The 12,445-nt window shown below is 40.7% G+C and overlaps 1 protein-coding gene across 1 annotated transcript in view; it reads left to right on the top strand.

Moving 5' to 3' along the window:
• The first annotated feature begins 1,351 nt into the window (after positions 1–1,351).
• SEC14L1 (SEC14 like lipid binding 1) overlaps positions 1,352–12,445 on the top strand; it is a 55,960-nt gene continuing 44,866 nt past the window's right edge. The window contains exons 1-2 of the mRNA XM_056859818.1: positions 1,352–1,420; positions 6,065–6,155. Coding sequence (XP_056715796.1) covers positions 6,093–6,155 — 63 coding nt within the window. The 5' untranslated portion in view covers positions 1,352–1,420; positions 6,065–6,092. The remainder of the gene's footprint in view (positions 1,421–6,064; positions 6,156–12,445) is intronic.

Below are 12,445 nucleotides of genomic sequence, written 5' to 3'. Positions count from 1 at the left end.
GTTATGCTTTAAAAGGGGTTTTGGATACCACGGCTTATAAATGGTTGGAAGACGTCTTCACAGCTAAAGGGGCCAAACCAAGTGCGAACAGTATTTTTTATAACGGTTTCAAACTCTTAATACATTGGTGGGAATACATAAATACTGTTCACACTTTGTTTGGCCTCTTTAGCTGTGAAGACATCTTCCAACCATTTATACGCCGTGGTATCCAAAAAACCCTTTTAAAGCAATGTTTTTTAATAACATTTTCAAACTCTTAATACATCGCTGGGAATACAAAGTGCGGTAACCCCCATAGAAAGTGCAAACAGTATTTTTTATAACGTTTTCAAACTCTTAATACATCGCTGGGAATACAAGCGCGGTAACAGCCAATGAATACCAGACTGAGCTCAACGGCGTTATTTCTGAGTGAGCTTCCACTGGATCGCTCTGGCAGTGCGTTCCCCAAATTTATCTCAACTTTCTAAGGTGATGTTCTATTTAGCCTTATATCTTCGCTACTTTCCAGTGAAATATTAATAAATAAATTTATTATTTTATTTAATTATTATTAATAATTAATTTATTATTATTTTATTTAATTATTATTAATATTTCACTGGAAAGTAGCGAAGATATAAGGCTAAATAGAACATCACCATAGAAAAATCATTAAATTATTAAAAATATTAAATTAATTATTACTAAATTATTAAAATTATTAAATTATTAAAATTATTAAATTAATAATGATGATGATGATTAATAATAATAATAATAATAATAATAATAATAATAATAATAATGATAATTTAATGTCATTGCTATGGCTTCCACGGAGCCTAGGGTTGCCAGGGAGGGGGTTTAATCTTGTAAAAGTTATGTTTGCATCTGTCCATTGTTCTGTCTCTCTTTGCTTCAGCCCCGGCCTGTCTCCGACGTCACTGCCCGCAACGACGCCGGTGTAAAAGAAGAACGTGCAGTCGCATTAAAAAAAAAAGAAAAAGCAGACACCATCATAATAACTGATGAAAAGGAGTGTTTTTTTGTAATTAAAAAAAAAATCCAGCCTTGACGTTTGTTCGCGATCTCTCCCCAGTTCGCGCAAGCGCCCAAAGAGCGAGCTCACCAGTCCCGAGTCGAGCATGCGCAAAGGCGCGCACGCACCCGCCTCCTTTCCGAGCGAACGGGGAGGGGGGGGGAGAGGAGGAGGAGGAAATCGCCCGTTCTCTCAGTGCGCAGGCGCGCTAGTTGGCAGGCGGCCGGGCCCGTCCTCCAACCCTGTCAGTGGTTAACAACGCGCCGGCGGCTGCTGCTGCCGTTGTTGCGCTGCTCCCCGGAACCGGCGGGGGCAGCAGCAGCAGGAGGGTCGGCGGAGAGACCTGAACGGGGAGCCGAAATGACGGTAGACATCAGCCGGCCTTCGCGATAGAAGGTAGGCCAACGGCGCTCGGCCCCCCCCCACCCCCACCGGTTTCAACAGCCGCGTCTTGGGTTTCGTCTGCTGCCGGCTTGGGCACTTCCGTCCCTCGGGGTCCCCCTCGGGTCCCCCCCCTTCCCTCTCTCTTCGCCCCTTCCACCCCCCTCCTCCCTCTTCTCTGCGCTTAAGATGATCTCCCCAACACTTCCTTTCCCAAAAAGGGAGGAGGAGACAAAAAAAAGGGGGGGGGAGTTGTACCGTAGCAAAATCAGAAACAAAAAGCCACGTTGTGCTGTTTTCGATGGGTCTCAATAGAAGGTATTTATTTCGTGGCTTTTGTCTGGGGCTCCCTCCCCCCGTCCCCCTCCCCCCTTTCGCCTGTGCTGGCTTCATTCCCTCTAAAACGCTTAGTAGAAAAGGGCAAGAGCCTAGTAGCACCTTAAAGACTAACAAAAATATTTTCTGGCAGGGTATGAGCTTTCGTGAGCCTGTGGCTCACGAAAGCTCATACCCTACCAGAAAATATTTTTGTTAGTCTTTAAGGTGCTACTGGACTCTTGCCCTTTTCTACTGCTGCAGACAGACTAACACTTCTACCCATTGTGAATTATCTAAAACGCTTAATATGCTTTATGGCTCTCGAAAGCTTCCTTTTGGTTTCTTGCTTTCCCCGAAATTCTCCAGGCTTAGTCAAGGATCTCATGTCGCCTATTAGTCCAGGTGCGTGCCTTGTTCTCCCTTTCTGCAGTTGCACGCTGCTGTACTCTTGCCTCACAGGTAGTGGTATGCATTCCCCTTCTCCGTGCCTCTTTTGTTTATGTCCCCATCCCGACCTCCATCCTCCATCTTCTGTTGATGCTGGTATCCTCTATATCTCTGTTCTGAATCCTGCAACGCACCCGCTCCTTGCCCATTCTCTGAATGAATAGATACCCTCTAGCACACAGTCTGCTGGGTAGAGGTTAATTCCCTCTTAACTTCATCCATCGTTCCTTCCTCTGCCATAGGTCCCTTTCTGCTTTCTACTCTTGTCCTAAATTCCTTTTGCTCTCTTTCTTTGTTCTTTCCACCACTCCTATTAGTTGACACTCAGGTCCTCTGGCTTTAAAATTTGCCTTTTTATTTAATTGTGCTTTCCCCTTTCTTGCTTTTCTGCCCATGATTCTGTGTGGCTGTATTTTTCCTCTTCTGCCCTGCTGCCTAAAAGTGATGAATGTGTCCTCTTCAGCATATGACATAATTTTTGAGTGGTTTTGCCTGTCCATATTGATTTTGTTCTGTGCCCCTCTACCCTTTTCTCCGCCCTGTGCAAGTTCAGGGAAGTGTCGGCTTTTGGGGGCTTACACTGCTGGGCTCCATTCTGCAGAAAAATTTGGGGAAGTACTTGCAATTAGGAGGCAGCTACGTCTACAGCATGTGAACATTTTGAGTTGGTGGTAGATGAATATATAACGAATGCACCCTAGATCACTGTTAATACAGTATTTCCATTAGCCCCTGTTTAAAAAAAATGACAGGTTTCCTTTAAAAATTGTTTTGGAGAGCTTTGCAGTCCATTGATGAGTTAGGTGTAGAAAAAAAAGAGGAGAACAGCTGCTCATTGAAGCGCTTGCTTGATCTTAATTTGAGTTTGCCCTGCTTGGCTGCCTCAAAAAGCCTATTTCCAGCCACTTAAACATAATGGGTTGATGACTTGCTGGCAAATAGATCGTTGTGTTTTTGTCTTGGAGAGCTTTGTTTTTTCCTCAGCGTTCCTTGCCTTTAGAAACTCAAAACTCAAACACAGCCCTGGGAAGAGACTGTTAACTTTCATTAGCATTCCTAGGCTAATTGGAGAAGCAGTCACTTGTTCCGGTAGAAAGAAAGAACTCTCTTCTTTCCTCCCCCCATCCCCAATCAGTCCTGATTATCTGGTAGAGAGAAAGAACTCTCTTCCTTCTCTCCCCCCCCAAAAAAAATCAGTCCTGATTATCTGCCCTATGAATGGATGTTAGAAGACACTTCTGTGTTAGCTATGTGCAGGTGGGCCATGAAAGTATGATGCTAATACCTCTTTTGGGAGTTGTATTCAGTGGGTGTTTACATCCATGCATTCCTTAAGGAAGCACCAGCATGGTGTAGTGGATGAGGTGTTAGACTTGGACCTGGAGAAACTAGGTTCAAATTCCCACTTGCACCATGGAAGCTTGCTCAATGACCTTGGGCCAGTCATATACTCTCATCTCTGATCCTGGCTAGTATTTGGATGGGAAACCCCCAAGGAATACCAGGGAGGTACAGAGGCAGGCAGTGGCAAACCACCTCCAAACATCTCTTGCCTTGAAAACCGTATGGGGTCACAATAAGTCAGCTATGACTTGACTGCAAAACAAAAATTGCATATGGTGTAGGTGTTGACATTTTAACCTAGTAAGCGTTCCTAGTAAGTGTCTGGGAGGCAGCTAGTTATCTCTGGAGTGTTAACCTTTTTGCCCATCTTTCCTCATTTCAGTGGTGATCCAAGAAAACTAAACATGAAATAAAAACTAGAACTATTCACTGTAGCACCTCTGTTGTGCTCACAGAGTTGAGAGCTATTATGCTTGATTTTAAAATGTTCTTGTATTTTTAAAATGATTGCTACCAGCTTGCAAGGCTCAGGGACAGAGTGACCTAGATATTTTTAAAGCAATGGTTTATTTTGCATTCAGATAACTAAATTGGCTACTTTTTTGGCAAGTGGCCACTTTAGGTGTCGATGGATCAGCCACAATTTTAATGATTAATTCTGCTTTTGAACTCTGTGGCAACTCAGAGTAGCTAAAATAATATAAAATATGTCCTGTACTGAATAAACTGATGTGTTTGAATTCTCTAGGATATAAATTTCCAAGTGCTAAATAAGCACATTGTTCAGAGTACTAGTAAAACCTTGCAGTGACAGTAACCACCTGGTCTTGCTTTAGGAATTGCTCGCTGTGTTTTTCAGTTAAGGGTTGAGGAGTCTATAGATATGATGTGGACATCATATAAATCTGTTGGTATTGGTTGGAAATGCTGCTTTTTAAAATAAATTGATGGTATTGATTAAATCCTAACACTTGGAAACTAAAATTTCTCCCAGGAGTACCTGTTCAGTATTTTTCAAATGCCTACCTAAATTGTCAGTGGGTTTTTTAAATAGCAAAATTATTATTCCTTATTATAATGATTCTGTGTTTGCGGTAGTACATACTGCGGGACAGTGCTTATTTAAAATTAAAATCTCAAGAGATATTGTCTGTTGTATTATATTGAAAAGTAACGCCCAATAAGTGTTGCATTGAAAAAAAAAGTGTTGCATTGGATACATTTTGTTGACTGGAATGACTTAGTCTACCAAAAAGACACAGGTCATAAGTAAATTCCCCTGTCTGTAACATTTACATGCCTGTTAACTGATTGTCTGAAAGAAACTGAAATAAAACAACTTCACTTTCAAAAGATGAGACCTAAGCTTTTAATGCTAATGCATACTACTTAGAGGATTAGAGTACTTCATATTACTGAGTCTTTCTAGTAAATCAGTTTGTGTATTCAAGCACATTTATATAACCATGAGGACCAGAGTCTTAAAAACCAATTACTGTAATATAGTCATATGTGCAGCACAAATATTACCTTAGGAGCTTCATGCTGGTGGTGCCCTTTATACCAATAGTCATGCAATCTAGTTCGCTGCTATTCATTCACTTTCTAAGTAACAGCCCATTCCTCACTTTGAGGGCTGAAAGTCCTTAGGAGGAGCGCAAGGGCCCACACTGGTGTCCGTGCCCCTTGCACCAGCACCCGTGCCCCTTGTGCTGGCAAGACTGGCACAGACACTGGCGTCGGGCCTCTCCCGCCGGCCTCCCTGTGCTGCTGTGGTGGTGTGGCCCTGAGACACTGGCTCAGCCTCTCACCGGCATCCTAATGGCGCATTTCTGTGCACCGTCTTCCCAGGGGGCGTTCCTGGGGCAGTCCAGGGGAGGAGCTGCCTTTAGGCGGCCTCCTAAGCCCTTTCAGGCTGGGACCGTCCCCTTTACCCTCCTGTCGAGATACGCCTCCTTTTTAAGTGGCGTATCACTGTGGAAACCTGTGGAGCAGTTCCACGGGGCTCAAGGGTAAGGGCAGCATTTTGGCTGGGGAGGAGGCTGAATCCTCCCTTGGAGGTGGCGCGGAGGCGACACCTCCAGCCACCAGCTCAGCCCTTCCCCTCAGGAATGGGCTGCAAGTGGTTATAAATTGAACCAGAGTTGCCTTGCTTAAAATAGTAGATTGAGCGCATATGGATACTACTGGTGGCAGGTTTTCATGTTGTTAGGTATAGTAATTTCTGTCTTAAGTATAGTTGCTCAAACTTTGAAATGTTACTGAATGTAGCTGTGGCATATTTTAATTATATGATGCTGAAAGTTTAAAAAAAATTAAGGAAAAAATATTGTAGAAAAAATATTATGATCGTGACACTGCTTTTATGAATTACTGATTAAAATCCCTATCTGATCACTACACTGTTTTTATGAATTATTAAAATCTCTCTTAAAATATTTTGTTACGTTTATTTTAGGATGTGGGATTTTAGTGATGGTTAGTGACATGCAAGATCTCCATAGTTCATGGTCATTGTACATGACTAGATCCTATTGTTTTTTCCCCCAGATCTGTGAAGTACTAATTATTTGCAACCATGGTGCAGAAATACCAGTCTCCCGTGAGGGTGTATAAGCACCCCTTTGAGTTAATTATGGCTGTAAGTATCAGTTTTCTAATCTGCTTATATTTATTTTATTAATTGGATAACTTGAAGGACTGTCTTCTCCTATATTGTCCAGCCCGCCAGTTAAGACCTTTTAATTCTTTTTTAGCTTGGAAACTGTTATTTTAAGTAATAATTGGTCGGTTTTTAATATCTATTTTTAGGCTGGGCTGAATTTTTAGTGCTGAATCTTAATATTTTTTAATGTTTTATTTTTATTATTTTTTGTTTTGTAAACGGCATTGAATAGGTTCTTTGGGCGGCAGCATAATTTTTTTCTAAATGAATTCCTAAATCTGAGTGTTAGGGCATCCTTGCCTTAGAGTGTGATTTGTAAGCTTCTTTTCAGTTATAAATATTGCATGGTAGCCTCTTTCTATATTTGCTTTTCTTCAGCTGTTTCAACTGACTTTAATGACTGTAGGCAATCAGAATAACAAGAGTCTGTATCAAATAATATGGTGTCTTCTTGCAAGATTTTTAAAAGCCAGATTGCTTGAGAACAGCACATTCTTGTTCTCTCTCTTTACAAAACAGTGAGGAAGTTCATTAGTTCAGAAACTCAGCTGTGGTTTTGTGTGGCGTCTTGGTTGACAAACTGTGTTTTGCTATTGGCCAGCAAACTGTGGTTTGGCATATGAACTGACTGTACTTAACATCTGCGCCACCTCTGGAAGCCGCTGTATTTTGGAATGCTAAGCTGATGAAAATGAAAGCAGACAAGCATCTCTGATCCATGGTTTGTTTGTAGTTTGGAATCTCAGACTATGGTTTTGCTTCTAAGCTGTGGCTAGTGTAAACAAGTGTTTGGCATGATATCAAAATCAAGCCACTGTCGAGCATCTGATGTTGAGACAGATTGCAGTGCTGACCTCACTTTCTCTTGCTGTAATGTAAGATAACAAGAATGGAAAGGGAGTGAGGGAAATATGTATTTTCACACAATGGCCATTTATGCAGGGTCAATTTTGATGCTCTCTCAAAGCTGTTTTTTTAAATGCGACCTTTAAAATGCTTATTCACGGTCCCAACGCAAAAGGAGAAACCCCCACATACACTCGCCTGCTCCTTTGTTCCTTCTGTTAGCAACCTCCATTTGCATAGCTAACGCTGGCTGTGAATTTTGCATGCTTCTTTGAGGGGATTCTTCTCCGGGAGGGCGGAGCAAACACAAAAGGTCGTGTTAATGGGGCTCATTCAGAATGGAAACTCAAAAAAAGCTGCAGGGCACTTCAGCCTGGAACACGCTGCTAATTATCAAGCATAAATGGCCAATGTGTTTTTTTGTTCCTAAACCTATGCAGTACCATGGGCAGACTTGCAGTACAATCCACTCCAGTCTAAGCCCATTCATTGTTGGTGTGGGAAGCACAGCAAGTCTGAAGGTTTTGACAATTGCATTACCAATGCCGTACAAATTAGTTTCCATTGACAGAAACAGAGTTCTAAATTAGGGCAGAAATCATTGAATTTAATATATTAAAATGTATAGCTTTAACCAGACCTTCCTCCATTCAGTGGCATTAAAAAGAATGCCATCACCCCTTAATTTTATGTGACAAATCTGAATACCACTTATCAAATTTTTGGCTTTGTTTTACAAACCTCTTTAATGGGGATGGGTTGTATTAAATCACGGTGCTCAGCTTCAGGCTGTCGCATTCCGAGGCCTCTGCCCGCTGAGCAGAGTGGTAAATACAATCCATTGTCTGATAACACATTGTGAATTGGATTGAATGAGAGGCAGAAAAATTGGGTTTGGGATCTGTGAAAAAGAAAGAACAGAGGCACAAGGCAAATAGCATATAAGGAAGATTATAGTAATTTCTTTTGTACTGGTAGGAAGTTGCTTGTGGACGCTAAGTAGAAGCCAGCAAGAGTTAAAAAAAAATCCCAAGTTACACAATAAAGTTTCATTGGCACCATTTCTTGAAAAATCTGAGCAAGCTTCTTAAGGACAAATTCTGCTGATGAGTGTATGAAGTACAAAGATGTGCACCAATGAATTCTCTATTATATAAAAGAGGAAGTGTCAGGCTGTGCTTTTAGTCAAAACCTCAGCTGTTTCATTCTTCTTTTCTGTGAAAGGAAGTTGGCAGAAATAGCCTCAAGTTCTTCATTGTCCAGCATGGAGCATTCTTAATTTGGTTTAAGGTTTTATGTGGCTTGTGAGCGCTTTTGTAAGGCTGTAGCTTGACTCTTGGATCCCTTGCTTTAGTTCATACATCTTACTGAACTTGAATATTTGAACTGGCTTAGGCTTATGTACCACTGTGACAACAGAGAAATTGTGTAGTTCAAATACTGCTGTTAAATGAAAGTGCCCACACAGGCTACCCTTCCTCTACTGAAGGGTCATTCAGGGTTTAAATGACTCCTACTGTAAACAGTCTGCTTTATTTGCCTATAACTTATTGCTCGATGTATATTACTTCTGAAGTGCCTGGTAAAATTATCAGTTTATTTTGGATGGTATTTGCAGGGGAGAGCTTTCTCTGTGCAACTAGATTCTTATAGTTGTCCTACCTGGAGGTATGGCTCCTTTGTGCTACTTAGTTGCAATCCTGTGTAGAGTTTCACATATCAAAACCGTTATAATGGGCATAGAAGGGAGTATCTGTTTAGGATTGTACTTTTAGGATGGCATATAAAGTGTGTTATTAATCCATTTTTGTTTGTGAGGGAGGTGTTCTGCCTCATTTTGGAAACATATGTATTGTTTGCATCTGTGTCCTTAATTGTTTGTTTCCCAACAGAGAATTAACTGAAATATTGCTAAACTCTTTTTGAAAAAATAAATAAATTTGTATGAACAATTCGTATGTACAACTAAAATGGAGCTAGCTACCTCTCTCTTTTGAGTCTAAGATTCTTCCATTAAATATATACCATGTGGCATATATTGAGGAAGACCCAACAAGAGATGGACGGACTCAATAAAGGAAGCCACAGTCTTCAATTTGCAAGGGCTGTCAAAGATAGGACATTTTGGAGGACTTTCATTCATAGGGTCGCCATGAGTCGGAAGCGACTTGATGGCACCTAACACACACACACACACACACTTTTAAGTTGTTCATCATTTTAAGTTGAGGTGTTTCTGGCTGTAGATGAGAACCGATGGGAGGAAGAAAGCTGTTTCATTGATGTGTTTTGCATTTACCGTGAGTGCTGCAGAATGGGTTTGTTTTCATTGTCCTTTCTTTCTGTTTCCTCACTCAGTGGGTGGCCTTGGGGAAGGAAGTGTGGTGGTTGTGCATGGCCTCTCTTCTTCCCCTATTTTCTGTGTAGAAATAACTGTGAATAATGATTTTCAGCACCATGCATCAGTACGTCAAAAACTAAGAGAGGCTATTCGTTGCTAGATATAAAAGCAGAATGCATGAGGGGGAGAAGGGTTGTGTTTGCCCTGTTGGTTTTTGATGAATTGCAGCTAGTGTTGGAGCAGCTTTTAAAAGATGGATAACTAAAAACAGCAAAAAGAATCCATCTTGGTCCTTTTTTTTTTTTTTTTTTTTTACAGATTTAGCTAATTGTTTCTGTTAGTAGAAAAGAGCAAGAGTCCAGTAGCACCTTAAAGACTAAAAAAAATATTTTCTGGCAGGGTATGAGCTTTCGTGAGCCACAGCTCATTTCTTCAGATGTTTCTGTTAGCTTCGTATTGTAACTTGGTATGCATTGTAGGGTCGCCATGAGTCGGAAGCGACTTGACGGCACTTAACACACACACATGCATTGTATTATCATTTTTTGAAAATCTTTTGGAAATGTTCTGGAGTGTTTTACAAATATTTTGATTAATATTTTAAAGCACCACTGCAGGGACATTTTAAAGCTCAGCTATGAAGGCTAGAGGGAAAGTTGGAATTCTCAGAATTTCAGCATGAGTCCAGGTCTGTCTTCAAAAGCTCAAGGAGCTAGCACATGGCCTGTTGGCTACCGGTATGTATTGCATATATTTCTCTATGTCATAAAGAAATAGAACTTAGTTCTTGCTTCATAAAGCACTTATTACATTATACCTGACAGGTGTACAGTGTATCCTGTTCAGATGTTCTGTATATTTTCTGTGTGGTGAAATGAAGGAAGGGCCAAATTGCAAATGTCTTGGAACCCTAGCAGGAATATCTTCATTCCGGACAAAGTACTAGAATGTGTCAGGTATTAGCCACTGCAATGGCAGTATCTGTATATATATTTCCCAAGTGTGCCCTCCATCTGCAAATATCTAAATCAGTGGATTGGGGCCACACAGAGAGAAAGCAGATATTTCTGCAAACTTGGGGAACCCCATGTTTGCAGAAAAATCTGAAATTCTTAAAATTAAATTGGATGGGGTTAATCCCACTAAAACAAAAGTGTTGTCTGTGCCTGTGCAGACAACATAAAAACTTACTTCTGGCCTGGGAGCAGCATCGGTGGTGATGAGAGGGGAATGGTAAGAGGGGGAGAGCTGCAGGAAACGAAGCTTCAGGCAAGTGGAAAGATTGCTGATGCTGTTGACGGGGCGGGGGATTTTCAGACCATGTCATAAGCTTTTTCAAGGCAAGAAGACAATTGCTGGAACTTAATGAAGTGTTAAAAAGAGTCTTAACAGTGCTAATTTTACCTCAATCCTGATGGTAGCCTGATAGGGAAAAATGAAGGAATATCAGCTACGTGTTTTAGGCCACTGTAAGAGGAAAATAGGGAGTCAAGAGGCATGTGAAAATCAGTGTTTGCATTGGAAAAGAGCAAGAGTCCAATAGCACCTTTAAGACTAACAAAATTTCTGGTAGGGTATTTACTTTCGAAAGTCACAGCTCACTTCTTCAGATACAACTAGAATGTGAGGTACTCGCTATTGACATTTACATGCTATTGCCATTGGGTGTCTGAATTCACACTTCTCTACTTAAGGATAGATGAAGTCACATTCTAGTTGTATCTGAAGAAGTGAGCTGTGACTCACAAAAGCTCATACTCTACCAAAAATTTTGTTAGTCTTTAAGGTGCTACTAGACTCTTGCTCTTTTCTACTGCTGCAGACAGGCTAACATGGCTACCCATCATAGTGTTTACATCGGTTGCTAATAATGAGGCAGGGGCAGACCTGGTTTTAGTATTTTACTGGATTAGATCATGTATTTGTGTGTGTGTGTATATCTATACACAAACATATACATGATTAAGGGAAATACTTTGTTATGTTCTGGATTCCTTTAAACATCTGTAGAGGAAGTAGTTCTAAAATTAGTGTACATCCAAGTACAGGAAGCAGTTCTAAAATAATTAGTACACATCCAAGTTCAGTACACGTTTCTACTGGCAACTAGCCATCATTTTATAAAAATTGTTTTATGCTTTGAGAACCTTTGGGATAAGTACCTTCCAGACAATTTTTCGAGTGACGTAAATGCAGTTGTTAGTCATCTGTTTTGGGCGATCTGGGTGACTTCAGTTAAAGTTGTGTTTCTGTTTTGGGAAACTGTATGTTCCAAGTATTCAAACAACATTGTTTTGGTTGCTGGAGGAAATGAGATTCTCCCCAGACAGCCAAAACGAACAAAAAAAACCACTTTTGAAATTGTCAAACTGTGATACATGGGAACCCTGTACTCTGAGATAACTTTTTAATTCCATAATTTATTTTGGACAGCAAAAGCATGCTGTGGTAGCCTATCTGAACCTTGGGCAAGGACAAATTCCAAAAATAGTGTTGTTTTTCCAGTTACGTTTCAAAATCCATGAGAACTGTACTAATGTGACCCACTTCACCCTATATCAAATCTGTGGAAAAACACAAATTGTATTCTGGGTTATATTTTTACCCCAAGCTACCTTCCTAGTGTATTGTGGAGGGAAAATGTCCAATAATCTTTTTGGGGTGGTGGTGGCAGAAGCCATGGTGTTGGGCTATGCCTAAGCATCCTGAGCCCGAAAATCCACTTTCCCATGAGGTAGAATGTTTCTTCTAAGTAGAGTCGTCCCATATCTTTTGCATATTGAATAATTCACTTCAATATCATTTCTTTATTTAGCTAGAACTGTAAAAATTTAGAATAACGTTGGGGCATCATTTACTAATGTGTGAGTGGCAGTGGCATAAGAGGGAGAATTTGTAGAACCATTTATGCACTGTGATAAAAGTACAACCAGAGACAGAAACTCAGCCCATGGTTGTTTTCAGGGGCTAGGAACCAGGAAATAAGGCTTGACTGTTTACTTTGTAGGGTTGGCTTGTAGATGCCTGGAGAATTTCAACAGGCAGCATTATCATTCAAATAATAAAATAGACCTAAGGA

The sequence above is a fragment of the Euleptes europaea genome, chromosome 1 (assembly GCF_029931775.1).
Source record: "Euleptes europaea isolate rEulEur1 chromosome 1, rEulEur1.hap1, whole genome shotgun sequence".
NCBI lineage: Eukaryota > Metazoa > Chordata > Lepidosauria > Squamata > Sphaerodactylidae > Euleptes > Euleptes europaea.
This window is presented reverse-complemented; position numbering and strand designations above follow the sequence as displayed.